The sequence below is a fragment of the Bombus fervidus genome, chromosome 15, assembly GCF_041682495.2.
Source record: "Bombus fervidus isolate BK054 chromosome 15, iyBomFerv1, whole genome shotgun sequence".
Lineage (NCBI taxonomy): Eukaryota > Metazoa > Arthropoda > Insecta > Hymenoptera > Apidae > Bombus > Bombus fervidus.
Window position 1 is genome coordinate 3,766,568 of NC_091531.1, and position 22,563 is coordinate 3,789,130.

Below are 22,563 nucleotides of genomic sequence, written 5' to 3' on the forward strand. Positions count from 1 at the left end.
AAATAAACATAAGATTCTATTTAAAAAAATGGTGATTACCTTGAAATAATGTAACTTCATTCTATGTTTTTTCACATAATAATAAATAAAGCAAATATTTAGCAATAGCTTATTTTTAGGAAATATAAAAAGATGAATTTTTTAAAATGAAATATATTTATTATCACTTCCATTCCAATATAGGAAAAATATATTTATATATATAATTTTTTTGTACAATGTCTCAAAAGTATAAAGGCTATGTATTTTTAATCGCAATAGCTGCTTTAATAATTCCTTTTTCTTTTTAATAAAAATATTGTAACATTTGGTGAATATTTCACTTTGTATATATCATTATTACATCATTAATATTACATAATAAAGTAATTTGGTTTATCATCTCGTGTCTCTTGTGTACCAATATTTATTACTTTGTAGTATTATACAGGTATTACGTACGTTAAATGTAAAATTATATTTTAAATTTGTTATTGCACTCTTAACGAGTCCCATAAAATATGTTAACGCTGCAATTATTTAACATTGTGTTATAGAATAGATCTTTTTATACAAATACGTTAACTACTTATGTATAATAAATACAATTAGTGCTTGTATGATTTTGTTGATGTATACAATTATCAATTAGTATTTTAAGCGATTATATGTATATCGTACAATTGCACGAAGATGATTATCGATAACCTTTCTCATAAAGGCATAATTAAAAAAATTTTAACAATTTAAGTTATAAATATTCGTGACATCATAAATTAAATACCGTCATTCAACTCCATACATCACTCGAGTAACGTTTCTGCGAGTCCATTTTCTTGATGTAATCTGCAGCATCTGATTCTGACATTTTTCCTTTTTCCATTACAACTTTTAATAAAATATTGTGTACATCACGTGCCATATTTTTTGCATCTCTAAAATACAAACAAATATATGTATATTTCATGAATATATATCACGAGTTACTACACAATAAAAAAATATGTGTACATATATAAATTGCACATATTTTTGTTAATATGATTTTATACTAACCCACACACATAGATATGCCCATTTTGTTCACCGATAACTCTCCACAATTCTTCTTTATTCTTCTCCAATAAGTGTGTAACATATATTTTTTGAGCCTGCTCTCTACTAAATGCAGTATGTAAGATTAGAGTACCACTCTTTACGTACTCTTCAAGTTCTTTTCTGTAAAGGAAATCTTCATCTTTTTTTCTACATCCAAAATATAAAATCGTATCTCCAACTTCTTTTCCTAAAAGGTTAAAAATGATACATTTATTTAATTTACGATTTATTTAAAGAAATACAGGTAAATATAGAATTAACTTTTTTTTGTATTATATTTACCTTCCTTTCTGGCAAAATCACGTTCTTGTATAAATGCTCTGAATGGTGCTATACCAGTACCTGGACCAACCATGATTATTGGAATCGACGGTCGGGTTGGTAAACGAAACTGAGATTTTCGCACAAAAATAGGAACATAACATGGTGGATCTGAAGGATGCTTTTCCTTTAACCAACTAGTTGTTACACCTTTGTTAATTCTACCTGTAGGTGTTTTGTATTCCACTACAACTGCAGTAATATGGATTGATGTTGTGTATAGCTGAAAATTAATCAAGAAATTGTCTTAGAACTCCTTAAAAAGTCTTATTTAATTATAACAATAGAGAACAAAAAATTAAGTTTACAAAAACTGTACTTTTTATATAAATTTTTATATAAAACAATCTTATTATTTTACTATGTTTAAACATTTAATGTTATATAATATTGCTTATATTACTCAATGTTCATTTCAAATTCAAATTCAAGTTTACGCAGTAACTTGCTGCAAAATAATTCCAACATACCTTGGGAGAAGAGGAAATCGAATAATATCGACATTGCAATCTTGGTAAAAGTTCACAAAGATGATCTAAGGCAGGCTTTAAACTAGGAATGTCTTCCAAGATATGTACAATATTTCTATTTTCTTGAACTACCCATTGCTGATATGCAGCTTTGCCTTCTGCGCTGGTTAACGCCATTAATTTTAATTTTTCTTTATCGTTTGGATCACTGCAATATTCCGCTAATTCCTTAAGAACGTGGGTGCGTGGATTACTAGTAATATCTAAGTAATGTGTCAAAGCAGTTCTGTAAGAACATGGACAAGGGAATGGATGCTTCTTTGTAGATTCTTCTGTAATATGTAAAAAAATTCACATTATAAAGACACTAATATTAATTAAATTCATATTTAGTTGATTTCTAACTTACCATCTGTATTCGTAAGAGTGAACACTGTATCTAGATTTACACCACACTTTTCTCCAATTTTATTTACTAGTTCTGCATTATTTACAGGGTATACTGCTAAATGATCACCAGCTTCATATCGCATTTTTGATCCTTCTATGTAAAATTCTATATGCCTACATGATCTTTCTGAAGTTGGACCATGAAGTTCGCGGTTTTCGTATACTGGAGCTAAATAAGGATTCTTCGCATCGAAAGGTCTGTAGAAATTAAATTAAGTTAGATAAATATTTTTATGATCTCGATATATTTACAAAGAGATAAATTAAACATACGCTCTTTGATTCTTAAATGAGTGAAGACGAGCTATTTCACCAGTGTAAATGCGTTCAGGTGGTATGTCAACGTGTTCAGTTAGCTTGTACTGTCTAATGCTAACATCTTCACCCGCACCTTCGATTCCAAAGAAGTCACAAACTGTTGGCCAAAACTTGTCCTTCCATGTGATGAAATCATCTTCTATACTATAATTATTTATTTTATATATTATTATTTATTATATATATATAAATATAATATATAAATATAATATATAAATATATATAAAAATATATAAAATTATATATATATAATATTATTTTATTTTGGGGTTATCTTGTATAAATTTATACAAGTAACTTTAACATTTGAGATATGAAACTTTTGGTATCTCTATAAACTTACTTGGCATCATCATCTCCCAAACCAAGTTCGAAGACGCGCGTAGCACCAAGTTGTTCTAATCTATGATCGACATATATAGCTACCTCATTGTAATGTTCATATGTTTTATTTCCAAGACCAAATACCTGCAAAATAAGGCGAAAAGAATGATAAATAATAAATGAATATATACTTTTTATACTTTATGCCGTAATCGACGAAAATATTTGAATACTTATCATAGAAATATTGTATATATATATTACATATGTATTATATAAAATATTTTAAAATTTTATTATAATGAGACATGAATGAATATATGACAAATTTTAATAAAACATGTTTACAAAATTTAATTGTAAAAATATAAACATCGGTAGACAAATTTCTAAATATTAGTTCATGTACCTCAGACGTTGGCGCTAAAACTAACATTGAAAAGCGCCGTTGGGTAGCGCTGTTGCATCTATAATGCTTCATCATCACTTGGAAGAATTTGTCAAACTTTTTTACGTTCATTGTCAGAATGTTTTTCGAGGAATGTTTTACAATTTACTAAAAGTTCGGCTGCTATTATAACCGTAATAATTATAATAAAGAATTATTTTTTCACGATAAAGAACACTATCACACGTTAATAAATGCCATCTATATAGCTGCACACGTGACTGCTATGAAGTACTTATGTAATTTTCCATTATTGTTACATAAATGAAAACTTTATCACAGAAGAAAGTATTGATGATATTATTTATAATATAACATAGATTATTATAATATTTAATGTAAGGCTCAATGCAAATGAACAGTATAGCAGTACTCTGATCTTGTACTAATCTAATGCTATAACCATGTGAAAAGATAAACAACGCCATCTAACAACACGAAAATAAGTTCTAATTTACTTTTGCTTAAAATGGCTTAAATTATATTTTACATTTGTATCATATTACATTTTACTTGTTATTTTAAACTATGATTACAAATATGCACATATTTGCACGATTGTACTATAATTTTAAAAATGTATTTTTAAGATTAAATGTTATTACATATCTATATATGATACTAAAATCATATAATTATAATTTCAACTTCAATATCAGATATAAACTACTTACAGCATAATTTAATCCATTCAAATCAGCATCTCCATTTTTTAGCCAATCAACAAATTCCATAGCATTGTCCGTAGGATCACCCTCTCCATATGTAGCTAAGCAAAATACTGCCAAACTGTTTGGAATTGTTTTCAAGTGTATTAACTCTTCCTGTTATAATAAATTATAATTATTTAAGATCACGAATAAGTGAATAAAATAATGAAGCATCAAAGTAATTTCCCTTTTGATTTACTTAATTTATACTTGAATTCTACTACATATTATTATTGGCTTATTTATTTCATACTTGAATTTCATTATTGAATTTATGTCGATAAATTCTAATGACAATCAAATATTTAGTGGAATTGAGGTATAATTTAAATTACGTAAATTAAAGTATCAATGAATATTAAGTGTGATAAAGATAACTGAATATTAAATATAAATGAAATTAATCAATTTTCTACGAAATTTAATTTAATATTCTAATTATATAATCAATTTTTATTGAAATTAATTAATCTAACAAAAGAAAATGCTACTTCTTAAATGAAACAAAGATTAAGATTAGTAGTTCGTGTTTCTGTCTTAACAAATAAATCAATACCATATCACATTCTTCAGGATCAGCCACCATGCCTTTCATTTTATATCGAATGCCTTCTTTGGCCAGTCTACCGGCAAATTCTTCACCGGTTCCAGTTTGACTACCGTAAAATACTACTAAACTTCTCCCGGAAGCCTTCAACTTTTTTATGAATGAATTTTCTGATGTTTGTACCGCAGGGAACATAGTTGGCCTGTAACAAAAAATTTGTTACGATATTCCGCCATAGATCCTCTATAAGAAGGAATTCGCATAATGCAGAACGTATCTCCCATGTTATATGAAAGATACTACATACTGCACTGATAGTATTGTACATATATATATGATTATATTAACAATGATTGAGTGTCATCCGAATTTTATAGATTTTTCTCTGCGAGCCGTAATATGTTTAAATATACTATACTATGGCATTTAATTAATGCAAAACATATCATTTACACTACTAAAAAATGTTTAGTCCATAATATTTATTTTGTTTTAATTATTCGAAAAAATTTAGTAACGCGGCTCATCAATATTCACTATGTCAATCAATATGTTAATGATATTAATAATAATAATTCATTATTACTGGATGGAATAGGATTTCGAGATCGCCGCGTAGTCTTCTTGTTTGTTTCTGCGCATCAACCACCATAGTGCAGCCAATAAAAGGGCAGTGAGCAGTATGATGTCGAGGGTGTTGAAGAGTGGTTCCTCGAGAACCTCTGTCTTGTCCTCCATCTCCAGCACCGGAGAACCTGCCATTCTTATTGCCTTTGGTTGTAGCGCGCCTGCAGTCTGAAACAATACAAGAAATTGTTACATTAATTATCATAATTTAGTTAGTTAACTAATTGGCTCTATTAATATTAAACAAGTAATCAAGATTTTATTTGATATTTTATTATTCCGGGGGAATCCATACATTTTGAAATATTGACTGAAAAATTAATATTCTTTAAGATATACAATGAGTTATTAACTTTGAACAGATTAAAATAATCCATGAAATTTCTTCTAGGGAGGTGATTATGTTTGTATATGTATTCATGGATATTTGATATATTTTATGATATCTTTGTAGCTAATATTTTACTATAACTGAGATTTACATATTTTGGGATCCCTTTGATTACTAATATCGTACATGGTAATCGATTATTCAAAATTTAAAAAAGACCCATTGTATCATTTGATGCGTCATTTGAAAACATTCAATTTTATTTTATGAATTTTTTTCCTATTTGCAGGTTGCGCGAACCAAATAAATATCATAGTTCAATAAATCTCATTTAACTCGTAGAGTCACTTAATAAATTGGCGTTAAAGTAAGAAAAATATAATTTAGTTTCATTCATCGCTAATGACTGCAGTAATATACAACATGTAGTAAATTTATCACTTGGATTTATTTATTCCTAGATACTGAAACTCACTGCGTAATTACTTCAAAATAGCATATAGTCAAATAAAATGATGCTCTATTTAACACTTTGACTGCCACGTTGATCATACATGACGGGCCACGGTTCCTCCTGTGATGTCACGGAGATCATTGATGACCGGAATGGACCTTGAACTTCTTACAATTGTAAAAATTGTATGAAAATTGGCAGTTAGGGCATTTTGAATATAACCGATAAATACAAGGTACTTTGAAATAAAAACTGCCCCATTGAACGATTAAACATTTTTATTAGAACATCAATAAAAAAAAAAAAGAGAACAAATCTTGCATCTAACGGTGCACTGTGTTTGCATCCATATCTTTGAGGGCTAATCTACGAATATCATTATAAACACACTTTAGAAAATAATCGTAAATGCTGCTTTACGATCATATAATTGAAGTTACAAGTGTGCACATGCCTTATTATTATAGATACAAAGAGCAAATACTGTTTACTAATATCTTCTACGCATTTCAACAATATGTTCTGGACGTTTTGTTTACGACGAAATAACGAATGCGAATGATTTGTTGAAATAAACGGAGCCTTATTATACATGTCGCTATTAACTGTTACCAAGATGGCACGGTGGTCAACCTTGGCCACCAATAAGATAAACAGCCCATTCGGGAAGAATGTTGTCTTACATCATGAATTTATTATTTTGCCACTATATGTTTTGAATAATAAAAATACTCCCGTGGCACCCTGAGCGAAATGTGATTTCGGCATGGCAGTCAGTGTTAAATAATTTAGCATTTTATAACATTTTCAAATATCTGAATATTCATTTAAGATTTTTAATAAAAAGTGAAAAAAGAAGCATAAATATCGAACGAACGAAGTCTGATTTATCTAATAGCTGGTTCGAAGCGAATGATTAACAAAATAACACGTGTGAGCGTTTTCTTCAATCAGTTCGGTTTCGGTTCTGTCGTAATCGAGATGAGTAAGCATTTTCGTATTGATGGAATTTGACAATTATAATTTTACCGAGGGCACCGTTCAACATCTAGGTCATCAATTTTTCCTGCTATCTACGTGACTGCCTGCATAAATTATATTTGTTTCGCTGTAATAAGTAATACATACGAAGGGACCACTAAGGACAAAGGAAAATATCAATTTTAACGAATTTCGAGTTTCACATTTTCTCGTACGCTTCGGCGTATGATCTTTATCACTGGCTATATCGCATTAATTTGAATACAAATTTTTCGAGTTTTATAATAGTTATAGTTTTATAATAAATTTAGGTAAACAACATACTTTTCACTTTGTACAGTTTAATGTGTTATAATATATTTTTCAGAATTATATGTACAAGTTGAAAATGATGTAGAATAAAATGAAGAATAAAGTTAAATTATTTTGATATAATATCTATGAGGAAATATAAGATTGTGACATTATGTATTGAAAAATAAATTTCTGTTTATTAATAAATTGATTAAAACTTGACATCGAATAAATGAAATGTTTTGTTCGCACAAACGCAAACTGTTATTCGCATAAAATTTATTTATGTATAAAATGTTAAAATTGTGAGTATCAGATAAACTTTCGAGACATGCAAACTAAAGGATAAACTGAAAAACCTTGAGAATAATGGCAATTTAAATTTGAAGCAAATTTACAAGGGAAAAATCATGCAAATTTACCAAAATATATCATATTAATGACTCAGCAAACAGAAGGTAAGTAGCGTAGTAATAAACTATGTATCTGATAACAATGTCAGACTATCACATGATTATAACAGTTATATCAGTGGATCTAATGAAAATGATTTTTTAAAAGTAACAATGTTGCTCTTATGTTTACGATACTTTATGATGCATATGGTAAAATTTATAATAGCCAACAAATTGAAAGAACCGTATTATTAAAAATTTAAGACAAAGATTATGTAACATGACATTAATAATTTTGTTTCTATTTCAGTGCTTGTTTTGTTTCTGAAAAAGATTCCTGATATAGTTGTAATGCTAATGAACTCTTTATATCTTTATATTTAGTGATATCCTAGCATCTATATATTACGACAGATCTTTCTACAAATAACGATATCTATGAGAAAACTTTTACCCAGTAAAGATATTTTTTGTATTTATTGTTGTATTGTATTCAGATATATTCGTGTAGCTTGCGTCAGAAATTCATTGATTCGACCTACGAACTTTTCGCGTCATAATATAGTATGATGGCAAAAATTCTTGTTGATTAGATATGTACTTGAGAAAATATGAATTTACGTAATTTAACTTTTATATCCACGTACTTCAATACCACATTCTTAACTACAGTGCCCGAAATCTCCATAAAGCCGCTATATTTTTAGATGAAATCTTATAATTATTCCACTCTAACGAGTTTGTGTACGATAGCATTTTGGGAACAAATAGAAGAGAAATACAGATCTCGATTACGGTAACAATAGAAGTGACGTTTACACGCACGCACACGTTAAAATGTAATTTAACAGGAAATAAAATGTAAAGTTTCTATAAAGCTACACGCTCTTTAAATAGATAAAATAAAACTTAAATAACAAGTTTGTGTAATTGCCATTTTTTTTTTTTTTTTTTGTCAATCTTTTCTAATCGATAAGTGTGCCTCGATGCGTTATCATTTTGATAAATGAAATTATCATCTTCAATTACTTCTGTGAATAATATTAAAATCATTTCTACATATATGTTTGTTTTCCAGTTTTTCCAAAAGAGTATCATACATGTGTGTATAGGATAACACACTGAACAAAAAATTACATTCTTGTTAAAATAGTTTATACTTGAAATTATATTTATTGAAATGACTTATAGATAAAAGTATTTGCCATTGCTTTTTATGCAGGTGGAACTTGTTTTTTTATATTAAAAGTGACCTTATACAAGATAAGAACATTAATAATGATGTACATAGATAAAATATATATTCTTCCCATATCATGTCTTTTCCCAGTAATCTTTATTTATGGAAATTATTTATGATATGCATACAAATTTCCCTGTGACTCAACTATTTCAACTATTTCTAATATTCTAGATCCTAAAAAATCTGGAATAATTTGGAGAAGTTGAATTTATTGTAAAATTCCCAAACTGTACGCTTCACTTTGTATAGATTATTTATACATTTTATATAATTTTATTTTATTCTATTTGAATTATTTTATTTTATTTTATTTTATGTATTACAATATATCTCAAATTTTATGTAATAACTTCGTCAATTTTCATGATAGCAATACGGCAAATAAAAACTACATTCGTCAACTAAACTCGCCTATCAAAACCGTTCGAACGTAATAGTATCATTACAGTCACTTGACACAACTAAAAATTCTATTCGTATAGATGAGTGACCTCGAATCACTTTATTGTTTTTCCTTGATATCGCTAAAACAATTTAAAAAAAAGAAATAATATCAAAGATTTTTATCAGATAGTGATAGATTTGTTCGATTTATAATTTATTGATAAATGATTGTATTTAGATCAATACTATGATGATTCGCTGTCACATGAAAGAAACTGTTGATCATATTGGATAAACATCTTTTAGATTGTAAAGTTAATCATACTGCTTTTTGTTAAATATTTGCTTGTATAAGTACACTTGGTGCTGAAATCGGAATATTATAACTGACTAATCATAATCTTATTTAAGATAATTTAATAAACCATAAGAAGCTGTATCGAGAAACAATATTTTTGTAATATTATTGTAACCATTCTTCAATAAGAAAATGTGGAAGATGAAAATTTTAGACATCAGTTGTGTGCGGTTTCAATATTATTTCCGATGAGGAATTACACGTATATGCTGTCTCATACGGAGGCAAGGCAGAGCTTAACTCAGCAATAATTATAGTTAATGCTTTCACTCGTAATATTGTTTTAATCAGGTCACGAAAGAGCTCACTATAATAAAATAAAAATATTCATTAATTTAGTAGATAAAATTGTAAGTACTTTAAATATAACATTAATTGAACGGTGTTTAGCCATAAGAGCTAAATAAATTGCGAAACGAACTGTTATCAAGGTTACACATTATTTACATAATTCGACTCGACTACCATACGAAAAATTAATCTCCCATAGCATAAAAAAGAACTGAGAAGATTTATGATAATTGGTGTGTGTGTGTGTGTCGTATCTCTAAGTATCGTCTTCCTTCAGCTGCTATTTGCAAGTCTGTAATTGAACAGTTACCGAGATATTGGCTCACGCAATAGGTTACGTGATTCACCCTAAAGAATAGCAGAATAGACCAATAAGACAGACATTTTTCCACTTTATCGTCTCGTTGAATGTCTTTGTTGCAGCGATATTGTAAACGTTACAATAAAAATAAATCGTATGATAAGGATTCATTTTTAATTAGATTATCTTATCCTTTATGCGTTACGAATTTTCGTTATTTAATTACTTCACTATCTCTCTATTTAGAAACTGAAATTACTTTAATTAGGTTTTTTATCAATACGTTCTAAAAAGAGCGAATTATCTTTATTATTTATTTTATCATCTGTAAAAAAAATTTTATTTTAATCAAGATGACATTATTGTATAATATTTCCTTCATTATAAATATATTAATCAAGATGACATCATTGTATAATATTTCCTTCGTTATAAATATATTAATCAAGATGACATCATTGTATAATATTTTCTTCGTTATAAATACTATACTATTTCCTTAATTTACATGCAAGTTTAAATATTATTCATTTAATGCCAAGTTAATAAAAAAGTACATAAAAACGTTTCAGCTTAAAACAATATTGTCTGTAGTGTTTTAATAATTAAATGCGACAGACATCCTAATTTATTTACAGAGGATCAATTCTGTAAAAACGGCAATAAAATAATATAAAAAAGAAAATTAAGAAAATTAATAATCTGGTCGAAACGCAATAACTAAAATTATTATCAATTATTAAATATCAGTTAAGGTTTCAAATTTAAAACCATAATTGGAGTACTATTATCTGAAATTAAACGAATAAAAAAATTGAAAGCTTCAAAATGGTTAACTTGTTATATATAAAGACTGAGCATATCACAGCATCACCTATTTCAACCATTTCAATTTTTTGCAAAGTTTTTTGTTTCGACTTTAACACTGTTGTACGATTTTTTATTATAACATAAAATTAATGGTAATAAATATCAGTTGATGTATGCCGTTAATGAAAAACGACTCTTAAAGCATCTGCTAGTGTTTAAAAAAGTATTTCCATACTGTTTGTCAATACTATTAAACACTAACCGCATGTGAGAACATTTGATGAAAATCACCATACGCTAGTATAAAGTAGATGATTAGAAATATTTGTTGTAAAATGTAGTTAATGTAGTTAATATAAAGTATTAAAAAAGGAAATCATAAAATATTTCTTTTCAATTATATTGGAAATATTTAATTGTAATATACCTCTTGTTGGATCTAATAATAATAATACATAGTAATAATAATGGCAATAATAATAATAGTTGCTTATCTTCTTTCTGTTATTACGAACTTATGTAGTAGTTACACTCCTATATTCTAATTACAATCATCCTTAAGTCTATTTATTTAAATAGAAAGCTTCAATATAAATAAATATAAAAATAATGTAGGTCTACAAGGAAGCTTAAAGATAATCTCGTTTTCGTTATTAATTCGTGTTTATCATAACGATAAATAAGGAAGCTTATCATATTTCGAAATGAAGTGGTTGATGTTTCCAAATACATAACATTTTTTATTTTGCCTAATAAAATGTTTGTAAAATCTTAATTCAACTGAAAAAGATTTTTCAACTCGATTGAATAAAGTTAAGGTTATATTCCTATGACAATAGATCCTCGATCTAAACTGTTAACACTTAACATATTAAATAAGTTTTCTCCGTATCTCACGCGCACTCAATGCTTCTCATTCTAACTTTTTTTAGTACGAGGAAAGAATCTAGGGATTTGCTGCATTTATGAAAAGATTATGACATATTTACGCATTTAATCCGTTTTTACGTCATTAAATTTTGCATAAATATATAAAAATCAACTGCCAGGATATAACATTTCAAATTAAGACTAACTAAATGAGCAGAAAAATAGTAAATACACGATGTTCATGCGCTTACCGGTAAATCCATGCTTCCAAAAGACGTCACGATGCCTCGTATTGATAAATAGGAGAAGTTATTAAACTAGAGCGAGTTCTCAACGCGACGATCATGCACGGCCCGTTTCGGGACGACACAACATGCTCACGCCACAACGAACACGTAACTACTAGCACGTTCGAGACACGCTGAACTGATGCACAAGCAGAACGAAACGAAAAATCAGCGAGTCATTGTCGACCGAGCTTGTGTTTGTAGAATGTATATGTATCTACAGAGTGTCCCTCGCAATTGGGATTATTTATTATCGTATGGTACATATATGATACATATATTATCGAGCATGTCTAATGCGCATAAATATTTAAACATTTGCAAATTATTGCAAAGACATAAAATATATTTCGAATAAATCACGTTAATCTATTTTTCTATTTTTTTCTGTCTATTTTTTAAATTAATTAAATTAATTTTAATTCTAATTTTCTCCTTTGATCTTATTTCAGGCAATCATACACAGTTACTAAATATTGATAAAAATAAGTAGTTGATATTAATTAGTATAAATAACAAAAAAATAATTAAGATGGATACAAATTGCTTCTACGGAAGCAAATAATATTTATCTTTTCGCTAAATCGCTTCAAATATCCAAATGTTTACATATGCAGCCTTATCTATAACTACTTCTAGCACACTGTTATATCGGTCTTATCTCTGCTTTGTTTTGTATAGTTATACCTTCAGTGTAAATATCATACAGTAATGACATTGTTATATTAGCACTGAATGCGTTAAAGACATTATTTACTCCAATTATCTGAAACACCCTGTACAGTATTTGTACACGAATCTACGTGAAGTAGCACATTGGATACATACACAGTGACACAATACGTACGTATGTACTTACATTTCCGTATTATATACGCTTTAATAATGTTTGATCATAACACGTTCGTGCAACTGATTGCTATTCTGTTGTTGTCGTTTTCTTCACATAATACTTAAATTTCTCGTCATAAGGCTCGCATGGTTTAAATCGAATTCGTTTGAAAACGTTTACGTAACGTGCGTGGAAATGTTATCGATAGACTAGACAGTTCGTTTTCTTGCAGCATGACAGCAGATTTTTTCCCCGTTTCCTCAAAACGTTTCCCCACTTTTATTTCTAACAGGTCCACTGCCCTCTGAAATTCTCCCAAAATAAGATTCTTATCGTTGAATAATTTTTTAACTGTTATTTAAAAATGAAGCTGCGGTTTTTTAGGTTACTTAAGTTGGAATAAATATGAAAACTCTATGTTCGACCTTAAGATTGGAAACGCCAAATGATATTAACGAAATAGAAATATACTTTGGTAAATATTATTCAACAACTTTCGAATATAAAGAAAGTTTTCTCGTCAAGCAACGATATAAAGTGGGTCAACGATATATAAAAATTATGTACATACATAAATGTATAATGTAATATGTAATATATATAATATACCATTGTTTAATTATATATCAAAAATATGCAATTACATTGATATTTGTTTCTGAGAACGCGATGTTTAAGCGAATTTATCTACTAACTTTCATTGCCTACATGTATATGATTACATTGTATAATTCATGATAAAATACTTAACAAATGTTCTGTGTTCTGTAATTAATTTTCTGCTTTTAAATAAGAGCATTATTAAATATCAATTAATAGTTGATTTGGTGTTTTATAATTAATTAATAGATTAAAGCGGAATTGTTCCATTCCAATTTCATTGATATCGTTAATTGTATCGCAAACTGTATCATTTGTATGACAAAGAAATGATCTACCAAATCAATCTCAATGACATTACTACAAAGAAAATCATGCAGTAATGTAACTCAAATCTAAATGTATAAAATAAAAAAACATAACTAATATTGATAAAATGAAAGTTATTAGGAAATATATATAAATATAAAATTTGTATGCACCGAGCAACCTAACCTAAATATAAAACAAACAGAATTCCTCGAATGACAATTAATCGAGCATTATGGTGATAATGCATGTATGTATTTGTAAATTTTTGTATGCCTTATCGATCTCGTGACGAAGAAATAGAAAGCTGAGATACCAGTATTTTACGAAAGTATTAACGCGGTAAAAATCCAACAACATAAACGAACAACATGCATAAATTTATCTCACCGGAGAAAGTGAAAGGTAACAAGAAAACTGAATCGTTGTCGTTGTAAAAATTTCACTGGTAAATATAGTTTGATGTTCCATTATATGACGCTCGGTAGCAACTATTAATGAAACAAGCTCTATTTAAAATTATAGGAATAATTTCCTGGATTATTAAGTGATAACTCGACTTTATTCAATCCTTATCATTGATCATTATGTATCCCAAGGAAGAAGTATGTATTCTCTCTTCTTATTCACAGTTAAAGTATATAGGATGTTTTATTTATTTATGTTAGTATTTTCCTATTTTTAGACGTGAGTTATCATGTTTTTCTTAATTTTTCTTAATTTATTTTTCGAGTTACTTATTATTTGATCGTCTGCATTTATATTAATATTATTTATTATTATTCATACCAATAAGCAAGCGTTTTAATAATATTCGTCGAAGGATGAAACAAATAAAGAAGATAATTCGTAATCAACCTGCGATAATGTTGATTATTTATGACCTACGTAACATGTTACTTTAATCCGGTTTGCATACAGAATTCGATACGTATGCAACGCAAGTCATTACAACAGCGACTGTCATTTGTGTCGTCCAACATTAGAATCGATTAACTACGAACGACTGAACAGTGAACATTTTGATAGAATTAATAAGACTGAACATTGACCTTCTTCATAGCAAAGGTCATTCGAAGATTGTTCAATCGAGATTCTTTAACTAGTAATGAACTACGACTATGATCTGGCAAAGGATGACTTTGAAATACTTACATAATACGTGTGATATAAATCTAAGATTGAGAATGTCTTCTCGACATTGTTTCTTCAAATTCTCGAAATTAATTTTCACAAGTATAACGCGAATTCAATAAAATTCACAGGATCCGAATTTAAGTCTAACAGAAAAGTTATAATCGTAACTCTTTTGAAAATTTTAGCAATTATTTATTTTAATGCGACTACGTTGCTGTGATGAATGGAGCTAGATTGCCATATTTTGTTAAAAATGTTTTCGTTTTATACTTAGAAGAGATTGAAGATTATTTAGCTATTATAAAAGAAGATCGCGAATCAAAACAGATTGGAAAGTCCTAACTTATGAAATATATTCGATATTGAAGCTTTATTGTATCAATATTTGAAAGTATCTGTTCAGGCTACAGTGAAAAATTGATAAGCAGTATTCTAAGTTCCAAAATCATTATAGCAATTTTAGACAATTTTATTGATTGTTAATTACTAGATGTAGTTGATAAGTATATATAATAAGCGTTTTATAAGTGGATATGTAATTTTGTCCGTTTTCAACTGAATAAGTTATGTGTTAAATAGCATTTGCTTGGACATTAATACACACTTTACTAATGTATATAGCTGAACAACATTTATTTCATAATTTTATTTGATTATATCATATATGATTTCATTTTTTTTCTTTCACTGTAAAACTATAACTATAAAGTTTTAATCAACTTTTTTATGAGATTGATTATTAATTGATTAATTGCTTGATTTCATCTATAGAAATTTCAATGGCTCACTGTTATTAGTGAATAGGTAGTGACCTAATGTCAATAAGACAGTAGTAAGATTTTACTATCACTTAAATGACATTGTATTATTCAACATGAACCGTGGTTGAAAACAAGAACTAGATAATTGTAAGGTGGAAAAACTTCTCATTATGTTTCATCATGCTTATATAAATATATAATGTACTCTCTGGAAGCATATTTCGAATATCATCCTATATCACAGATTAACTGAAAAATTGCGTTGGCTTATTACGTGAGATGAATTACGTTCGTAGAAAACATTAACGTCATGATAATACCTTTCCCTAATTGCATTGTCTCTTTTCGTATTGTAACTTCATATTATGATTGTTTTTAATATTATTATTAGATTGTTAACCGCGGCGAATTTTTGTTTACTAATACGTACATATTCTGTTTATCTAACACGTATTCTACATATTACTTTTACATCATGATGTAATATTTTTTCACCGAATAACGATTATTCTTAATGTCATTTTAAGTTTCATTTACAACCGTTTTCAAAAATAATATATTACTGGATTGCGATCTTTTTAATTGTTCTAAAAATATAATATCTTTATCTAAACACACAATTGTGAAAAATATATACTTCGTATCCTGTTGCAAATATACTATATATATAAAATATCGTATAGAATGAATATATACATTTACATAGATATACATATAATTGCAGGAAAATTAGATGTATTTGTACGTATAATTTATATATACTTTGAATACGAATGAAAATCGCTCAAATTCCCTAAAATGCGTCATTGTCAATTTATAAAATATCTATCATAATTATATGTATTGATAAATAAAATTATCTATTACTTATGGAATAATAATCTATACTGTGCATAAATCTTTTACTTTTTAATCTATTTTTGCACTAAATTTCACCACTTATCATAATTGTGCCATTACAATGCTAATAAAAACCTCAAAAACCTCGCATGGCATATATGATATGCATAGTTGTAAAAGTTTTTTATAGTTAAATCAAACGATTTTTTTAGTCACTGTATATAATAAAGAAAAATCGAAGCAACATTCATTTATATATATTTGCCATTGATTGTGATTGATGTACCAATTCCTTATGTTCCAGAATTATGTCAAGACATTTAGATAGAGATATTAGACATACAGGTGGTTATGATGAATAAATATTTAACGGAAATATCGTTAAAGCATATAACCGTTAATTTTTTTAATCTACGTTGTCATTTTATATATGTGAAATTGTATTTTACTTATATAATTCATGATAAAATATATAATTTACAGTAATATAAATACAAATACACTATTTTCTGCAACAAGATAAGCTAGTCTATGCGAATACTTTTAATCGTGACTGAGTATATTACAAATATTACTATACTGTATCGTGAAATTTCAAGAATTATGGAAAATTTGTGTTAAAACTGTTGTACCTGATAGTGATATCTACAAGATTGATAGTGATATAGAGTCTTAATTTTAATTTAATATCTTTTAATTTTAAGAAATCAAATTTCCTTTTTTCGAAAATGTTCCCCATCGATATATTTCTATGTAGTAAAAATTATATAATATTATTTGTAGAAACGTTTATGTATAGTATATTTTTATTACAATATAGCAAACATTACGGACGAAATATTATAAGAATTTAACGTACAAAACGTAACTTGTCATGTTGATACAGAATAAACAGCGTCGGCAAAACAGTAAGTATAGTAAGTAAATATTGCTTACCAGAAACAGAAACATCCTATACATCAACTGTCATAAAACCGTTTTATAAGCAGTTTTTGAAACTCATTTCAATATATGCTTATACCTTCTATCTACTTTGTTATTACAACGCATGACGCACGTAAATTTGAAATGCATACAGTCATAAAAGTCTACATACACCCAAATCTTTTGTACTGTCCTACCGAAAAAATTAAAATCATACTTTGTTCGCTATCATCTATAATTACGTATCAATACAAATTACCCTTAATGAGTTTCTAGAAAAAACGACAAAAATTAAAATGATTCACAGAAAAATTTTGCGATAAGATTACATCATAAATTATAAAACCTTTAATGTAATATTTGAATAAGTCAGATTTTATATTATTGTGAATTTAAATTTTTCCTTAACTATAGAAGTTAGTTTAAAGTAACTGGAATTTTTATATCGTTTGATGTATTGAAATTTTATGAATATAATGAGATACTGTTTTAAGAAATTTGTATCTGACTGATGTGATAGCGCTATCAATTACTGATTATACAAAAAAAGTCGCGGATTATAAAATATATGTATTAAGATAATATGTATAACATATATTGTATTTTCAATTTTTAATTTACAATATAGAGTAGTGACTCTATAGTGATAGTGACTATAGTGATAGTGTTATCAATAACAATTTATGAATAGTGAACAATTATATAGATAATCTTAATAGAACAAATAAAAAATTACCATATATCAAGTGAAAAATTATAACAAAAATATGAAATAACAACGAACTAGTTGTTTGATAAATGGTACATGCAGACTACCTATATAGTGATATTTGTGTTAGTTCGACTTCAAGGTATTGAAATGCAAAAATTGAATTCATTACATGTTAAATTTCTCCATTTTCGTTGAGTACATTACGAATTCTATGTTAAACCCAGATGCGTATTGATTTTTATTGTACATAAACATTATTCTTTAAAATTCTCCACAAATAAAAATCTATTGCCGCAGACATTAGCGAACTCGAAAATCAAACAATTGCAGTGCATTTCAAAATGTGGAAAAATCGATCCATTCTAATATTCATAACATTTTTTTCTCATTTTTCCTCGTAGAATAAATTTGTATTGTTTCATGAAAAAATAAGAACTTTTGGTATATATAAAAAATTATTTAATTTTACAGAAATCAATGTAGAAAATGAGTTTCTGAACACAATTTATGAAAATGCATAAAATAAATATTATAATAAATATAAATATTTCATTCATAATTACTCATAACAAAACGAATATTTAACTCCAAACATTTTTATATATAACTTAATCAATTTAATAATAAATAATTAAAAGTAACGATTAAAATTAAATAGAGTTAATAATTAAAACAACATATCCGTACACAAATACATATAGTAATGATAGAAATAACATATACATTTCATGAATTAACTAAAATTATATCAATGACTATACATCTTATCGATAACTGATTTTTATTTCATGAAGATATATATGTATACTTACAAGTAAGGAGAATATACTATTTTATTCATAAAAAAAAAATCAAGAAGCAATGCCGAGAAACTACCGTTATTACATTCCACGAACTCTTTTTTTACACATTTCCTCGATCGATGATCTTCACGCACGTATATACAATGTATACGAGTACTAGTAACTACCACCTGTTGGAATGCAACATAACACTTACCTGAGGAATTGAGTTCGAACGAAGGAGATTTTAATTGAGAATTTCTGTCCAATCTCTTTCAGGGAAGGTATGCAATGAACATGTGATGACACTTTTTTGTCAATTCGGTTCTTCGCTTGATCCGTTACACTCGCGGAAAGACAATTCTAATTGCACTGAATTCACCACTGATCGAAATTCATATACGTGCAGACGTGCGCGTGCCAAACACGTCAACATCGAACACATGAAGCGATTTCTTTCGTCTAATATTATCGCCAACTCTATCTGTCGAGTCTATCAGTAAAGAACGTACTTTTTCCGAGTAAATCCGATCTCGAGAAAGACAGACAAGTGTAAGTAAGAAAGAAAGACTGCCGGATGGTGTCCATATACATTACGTAGCCGGAAGATTGTTTTACGCGCGGGGTATTTGAACAACGTTACGATAATAAATCTATTTTTGATAATTAGACTGATTATTATTTTTATGATTTATTATTTTTTGGATTTTTATACATTTATAAGAAATATGAACATGCAAAATTACTCAGAATACCCATACACGATATAAATTAACAGTATGAATTACATATTGCAGATATATCTACCACATATATACTGCTTTGTTTTAATTAAAATCTTAGTATCTGATACTATTGTCCATGAGCAATTTTTAGTGGTTAACAAATTTCTGAGAAATATTATTCACGTTGAACAATCGAAACACGTATTTCTTCTTTTCCTTGTTTTAATTCTTTCTCGTTGATCATTTAAAGCTGAAATATGAACGTATTTTATCATTTTTAATTGAATGAGTAAAAATTAGAAATAAAAAATTAATACAATCCGAATCAAATTAATTTTAAATAGTAAATAGCTGATAACCAGATTTAATGGTTTAAGAAAAGATTGTTTAATGTCGTACGGTATTAAAACATTTTAGATATATAACAAATATTCATGATTTCACAAAATATTTCTATTTTATAGCTATAGTGCTACGTACTTATTAAATCGGAACCAATCTTAATTGATTCCGGCTTCATATTTTGTAACTCATGTAGAATCATGGCATGAAAAGATAATACGGTTGCTCTTGTGAATAATTCTGATACACCGTCTCCAGTTCTAGCGGAAACAGCCCAAAACTCAGCTTTCATTCTCCGCGCTACTTCAGCCGCTCGTTTTTCCATTATTGTATATACCTGATTGGACTAAAAACATTTATTTTATTTTGTAGTTATAGTCAATCAATGTAGTTACAATCAATGATAACAATATAATTTAAGTATTTCGTAATTATTGTAATTAAAATAATATTAAATAAATCTACTGTATTATTAAATTATTATAGATTATTGTATAATTAATGCAATTTTTAATTAATGCCCTATACAAAAATTTGAAGGTCTTCTTTTCGCTAATTTAGTTAATCATCTAATGCATTAGAAATTTAACTATTTCCTTATAATTTATTTTCGATTTTTGTATATGTCAATAAATTCTGCGCGATTTACCAGTAAATCTCGTTTTGTGCCTATTAAGAATATGTAATATGGCTCCGTATTACTTTGAGCAGCTTCATTTAACCATTGTTGACAGTGTCCCAAAGATATTAAGTTGGCTAAGTCAAAAACAACCATGATTACTAAAATAAAATATTTATAACATAAAATTTTGATATAATTTTTATATTTTACTACACATTCATAACAACAAATTTTTTTATACCATTTGCACTTCTGTAATAAGATGCAGCGATGGATTTAAATCTTTCTTGTCCAGCAGTATCCCATCTGAAATAAGTAAATAAATAATAAATTTTTATTTTTTAACATATTATTTGTTAAAAAAAAAATTAAATAATAAAATATGTTGAAACGCGAAATGAACGCACATTTGTAAGTGAAAAGGTACACCCAGAATATCAAACCTTTCTACTTCAAAATCTACACCGATTGTTGCTTTATAGTTATTGTCAAATATTTTGTGGCAAAATCTGCAAAGCAAGCAATGTTATGTTTATTTTTTTCTTAATGTAAAGTAAAAATAGATATTGTGGTATATTACCGATTTACTAGACATGATTTTCCAACCGAAACATCGCCAATTACAATTGCTTTTGCAATTTTCAAAGATACGCGTTTCGTTTTGCATGAACGTCTAACAATTGGATCAAAATCTCTTTCATTATATTTCGTCATATCAGATGAAAACGGTGGTGGCCAATTATTAACCTAGAAAACGTTTTTATTTTATTATTTGGTAAATTTATCTCAAAATTTAATTTTTTAGCAGTATATGTGAATGAAATTAGAAATAAATTAATGTGAAATAATATTTGATATATAATATTCTGTATATAAATTTATTATTAAATATATAAATATATTTTAAAATGCTTTAATCTGAAATGAAGAAACGTAATTGCTTCTTATTCCCTATTTTCATAATTGCTTTGAAGAAAAATATCAATCGATAAAATTACTGAATCGAATATTGAATTTGATTTGAATTTGATTTGAATTTAATTTCCATCGGATGTCCGGCAGCAATTGACATACTCAGACTGATTTAAAAATGTTTATCAATAGTATAATTATAAAGTTATGAATTGTTCATTATTTTTCATTAAAAATTATACTCGTATAAGAACAAAATTTGTAAGTCATACCTGTCTATCATCACGTGCCACTTCAATCATTTTGTAAATAGCTGAACGTGTCTCTAACATTATTTACACTGTATACTGCTCAATATTTCTTATATTGTAATGCAAATATATACAGTTGTACAGTCTTTTATATTTACAATATATATTTTTAAATTATTATATTATATTTTATTTGTATAATTTCACTTTTAAACATAAGTACAATACACATTTGAAGATTTCATATGTTTAATATTTATGCTATATTCAAATACATATTTATACAGTAAGAAGTAGAGAAGCATTTGCATGTTATATGTTGCCTACCCATCGCTAACATAAGTAAGTTTGAACTCAATGAAAACATTGGTTGCTACGGCAGGTGTATACCATTTAATCTACTCTACTATAAATCAATTACATATTCTAGAATTAAAATAAAATTTTTCTCATAAGTTTCCGATAAGTAAAATTTATCTAAAATACCAATACCAAAATGTAAAATGTATGTGCAAATACTCTT

At 27.4% G+C, this 22,563-nt stretch overlaps 2 protein-coding genes across 4 annotated transcripts; both read right to left on the bottom strand.

The window, feature by feature from the left end:
• Nucleotides 1-388: 388 nt before the first annotated feature.
• On the bottom strand, nucleotides 389-19,591 carry Cpr (Cytochrome P450 reductase). 3 transcript variants are annotated; one of them, XM_072017838.1, is made up of 11 exons: nucleotides 19,406-19,591; nucleotides 5,252-5,460; nucleotides 4,675-4,867; nucleotides 4,083-4,232; nucleotides 2,980-3,104; nucleotides 2,592-2,780; nucleotides 2,278-2,516; nucleotides 1,869-2,200; nucleotides 1,360-1,621; nucleotides 1,036-1,264; nucleotides 389-914 (listed from the first exon to the last, which is right to left on the bottom strand). In XM_072017838.1, exons 2-11 carry the CDS (start codon nucleotides 5,425-5,427, stop codon nucleotides 770-772), a joined length of 2,040 nt encoding a protein of 679 aa, XP_071873939.1. In that variant the 5' UTR covers nucleotides 5,428-5,460; nucleotides 19,406-19,591; the 3' UTR covers nucleotides 389-769. The 3 variants fall into 3 exon arrangements, with proteins under 3 accessions (XP_071873939.1, XP_071873937.1, XP_071873940.1); XM_072017836.1 differs by lacking the exon at nucleotides 19,406-19,591 and adding an exon at nucleotides 12,256-12,419; XM_072017839.1 differs by lacking the exons at nucleotides 4,083-4,232; nucleotides 4,675-4,867; nucleotides 5,252-5,460; nucleotides 19,406-19,591 and adding an exon at nucleotides 3,370-3,618.
• LOC139994861 (ras-related protein Rab-34) lies at nucleotides 19,462-22,539 on the bottom strand. Its single transcript, XM_072017845.1, has 7 exons — nucleotides 22,062-22,539; nucleotides 21,458-21,624; nucleotides 21,285-21,386; nucleotides 21,119-21,183; nucleotides 20,905-21,035; nucleotides 20,394-20,601; nucleotides 19,462-20,163 (listed from the first exon to the last, which is right to left on the bottom strand). Exons 1-7 carry the CDS (start codon nucleotides 22,119-22,121, stop codon nucleotides 20,093-20,095), a joined length of 804 nt encoding a protein of 267 aa, XP_071873946.1. The 5' UTR covers nucleotides 22,122-22,539; the 3' UTR covers nucleotides 19,462-20,092.
• Between the last annotated feature and the right edge of the window lie 24 nt (nucleotides 22,540-22,563).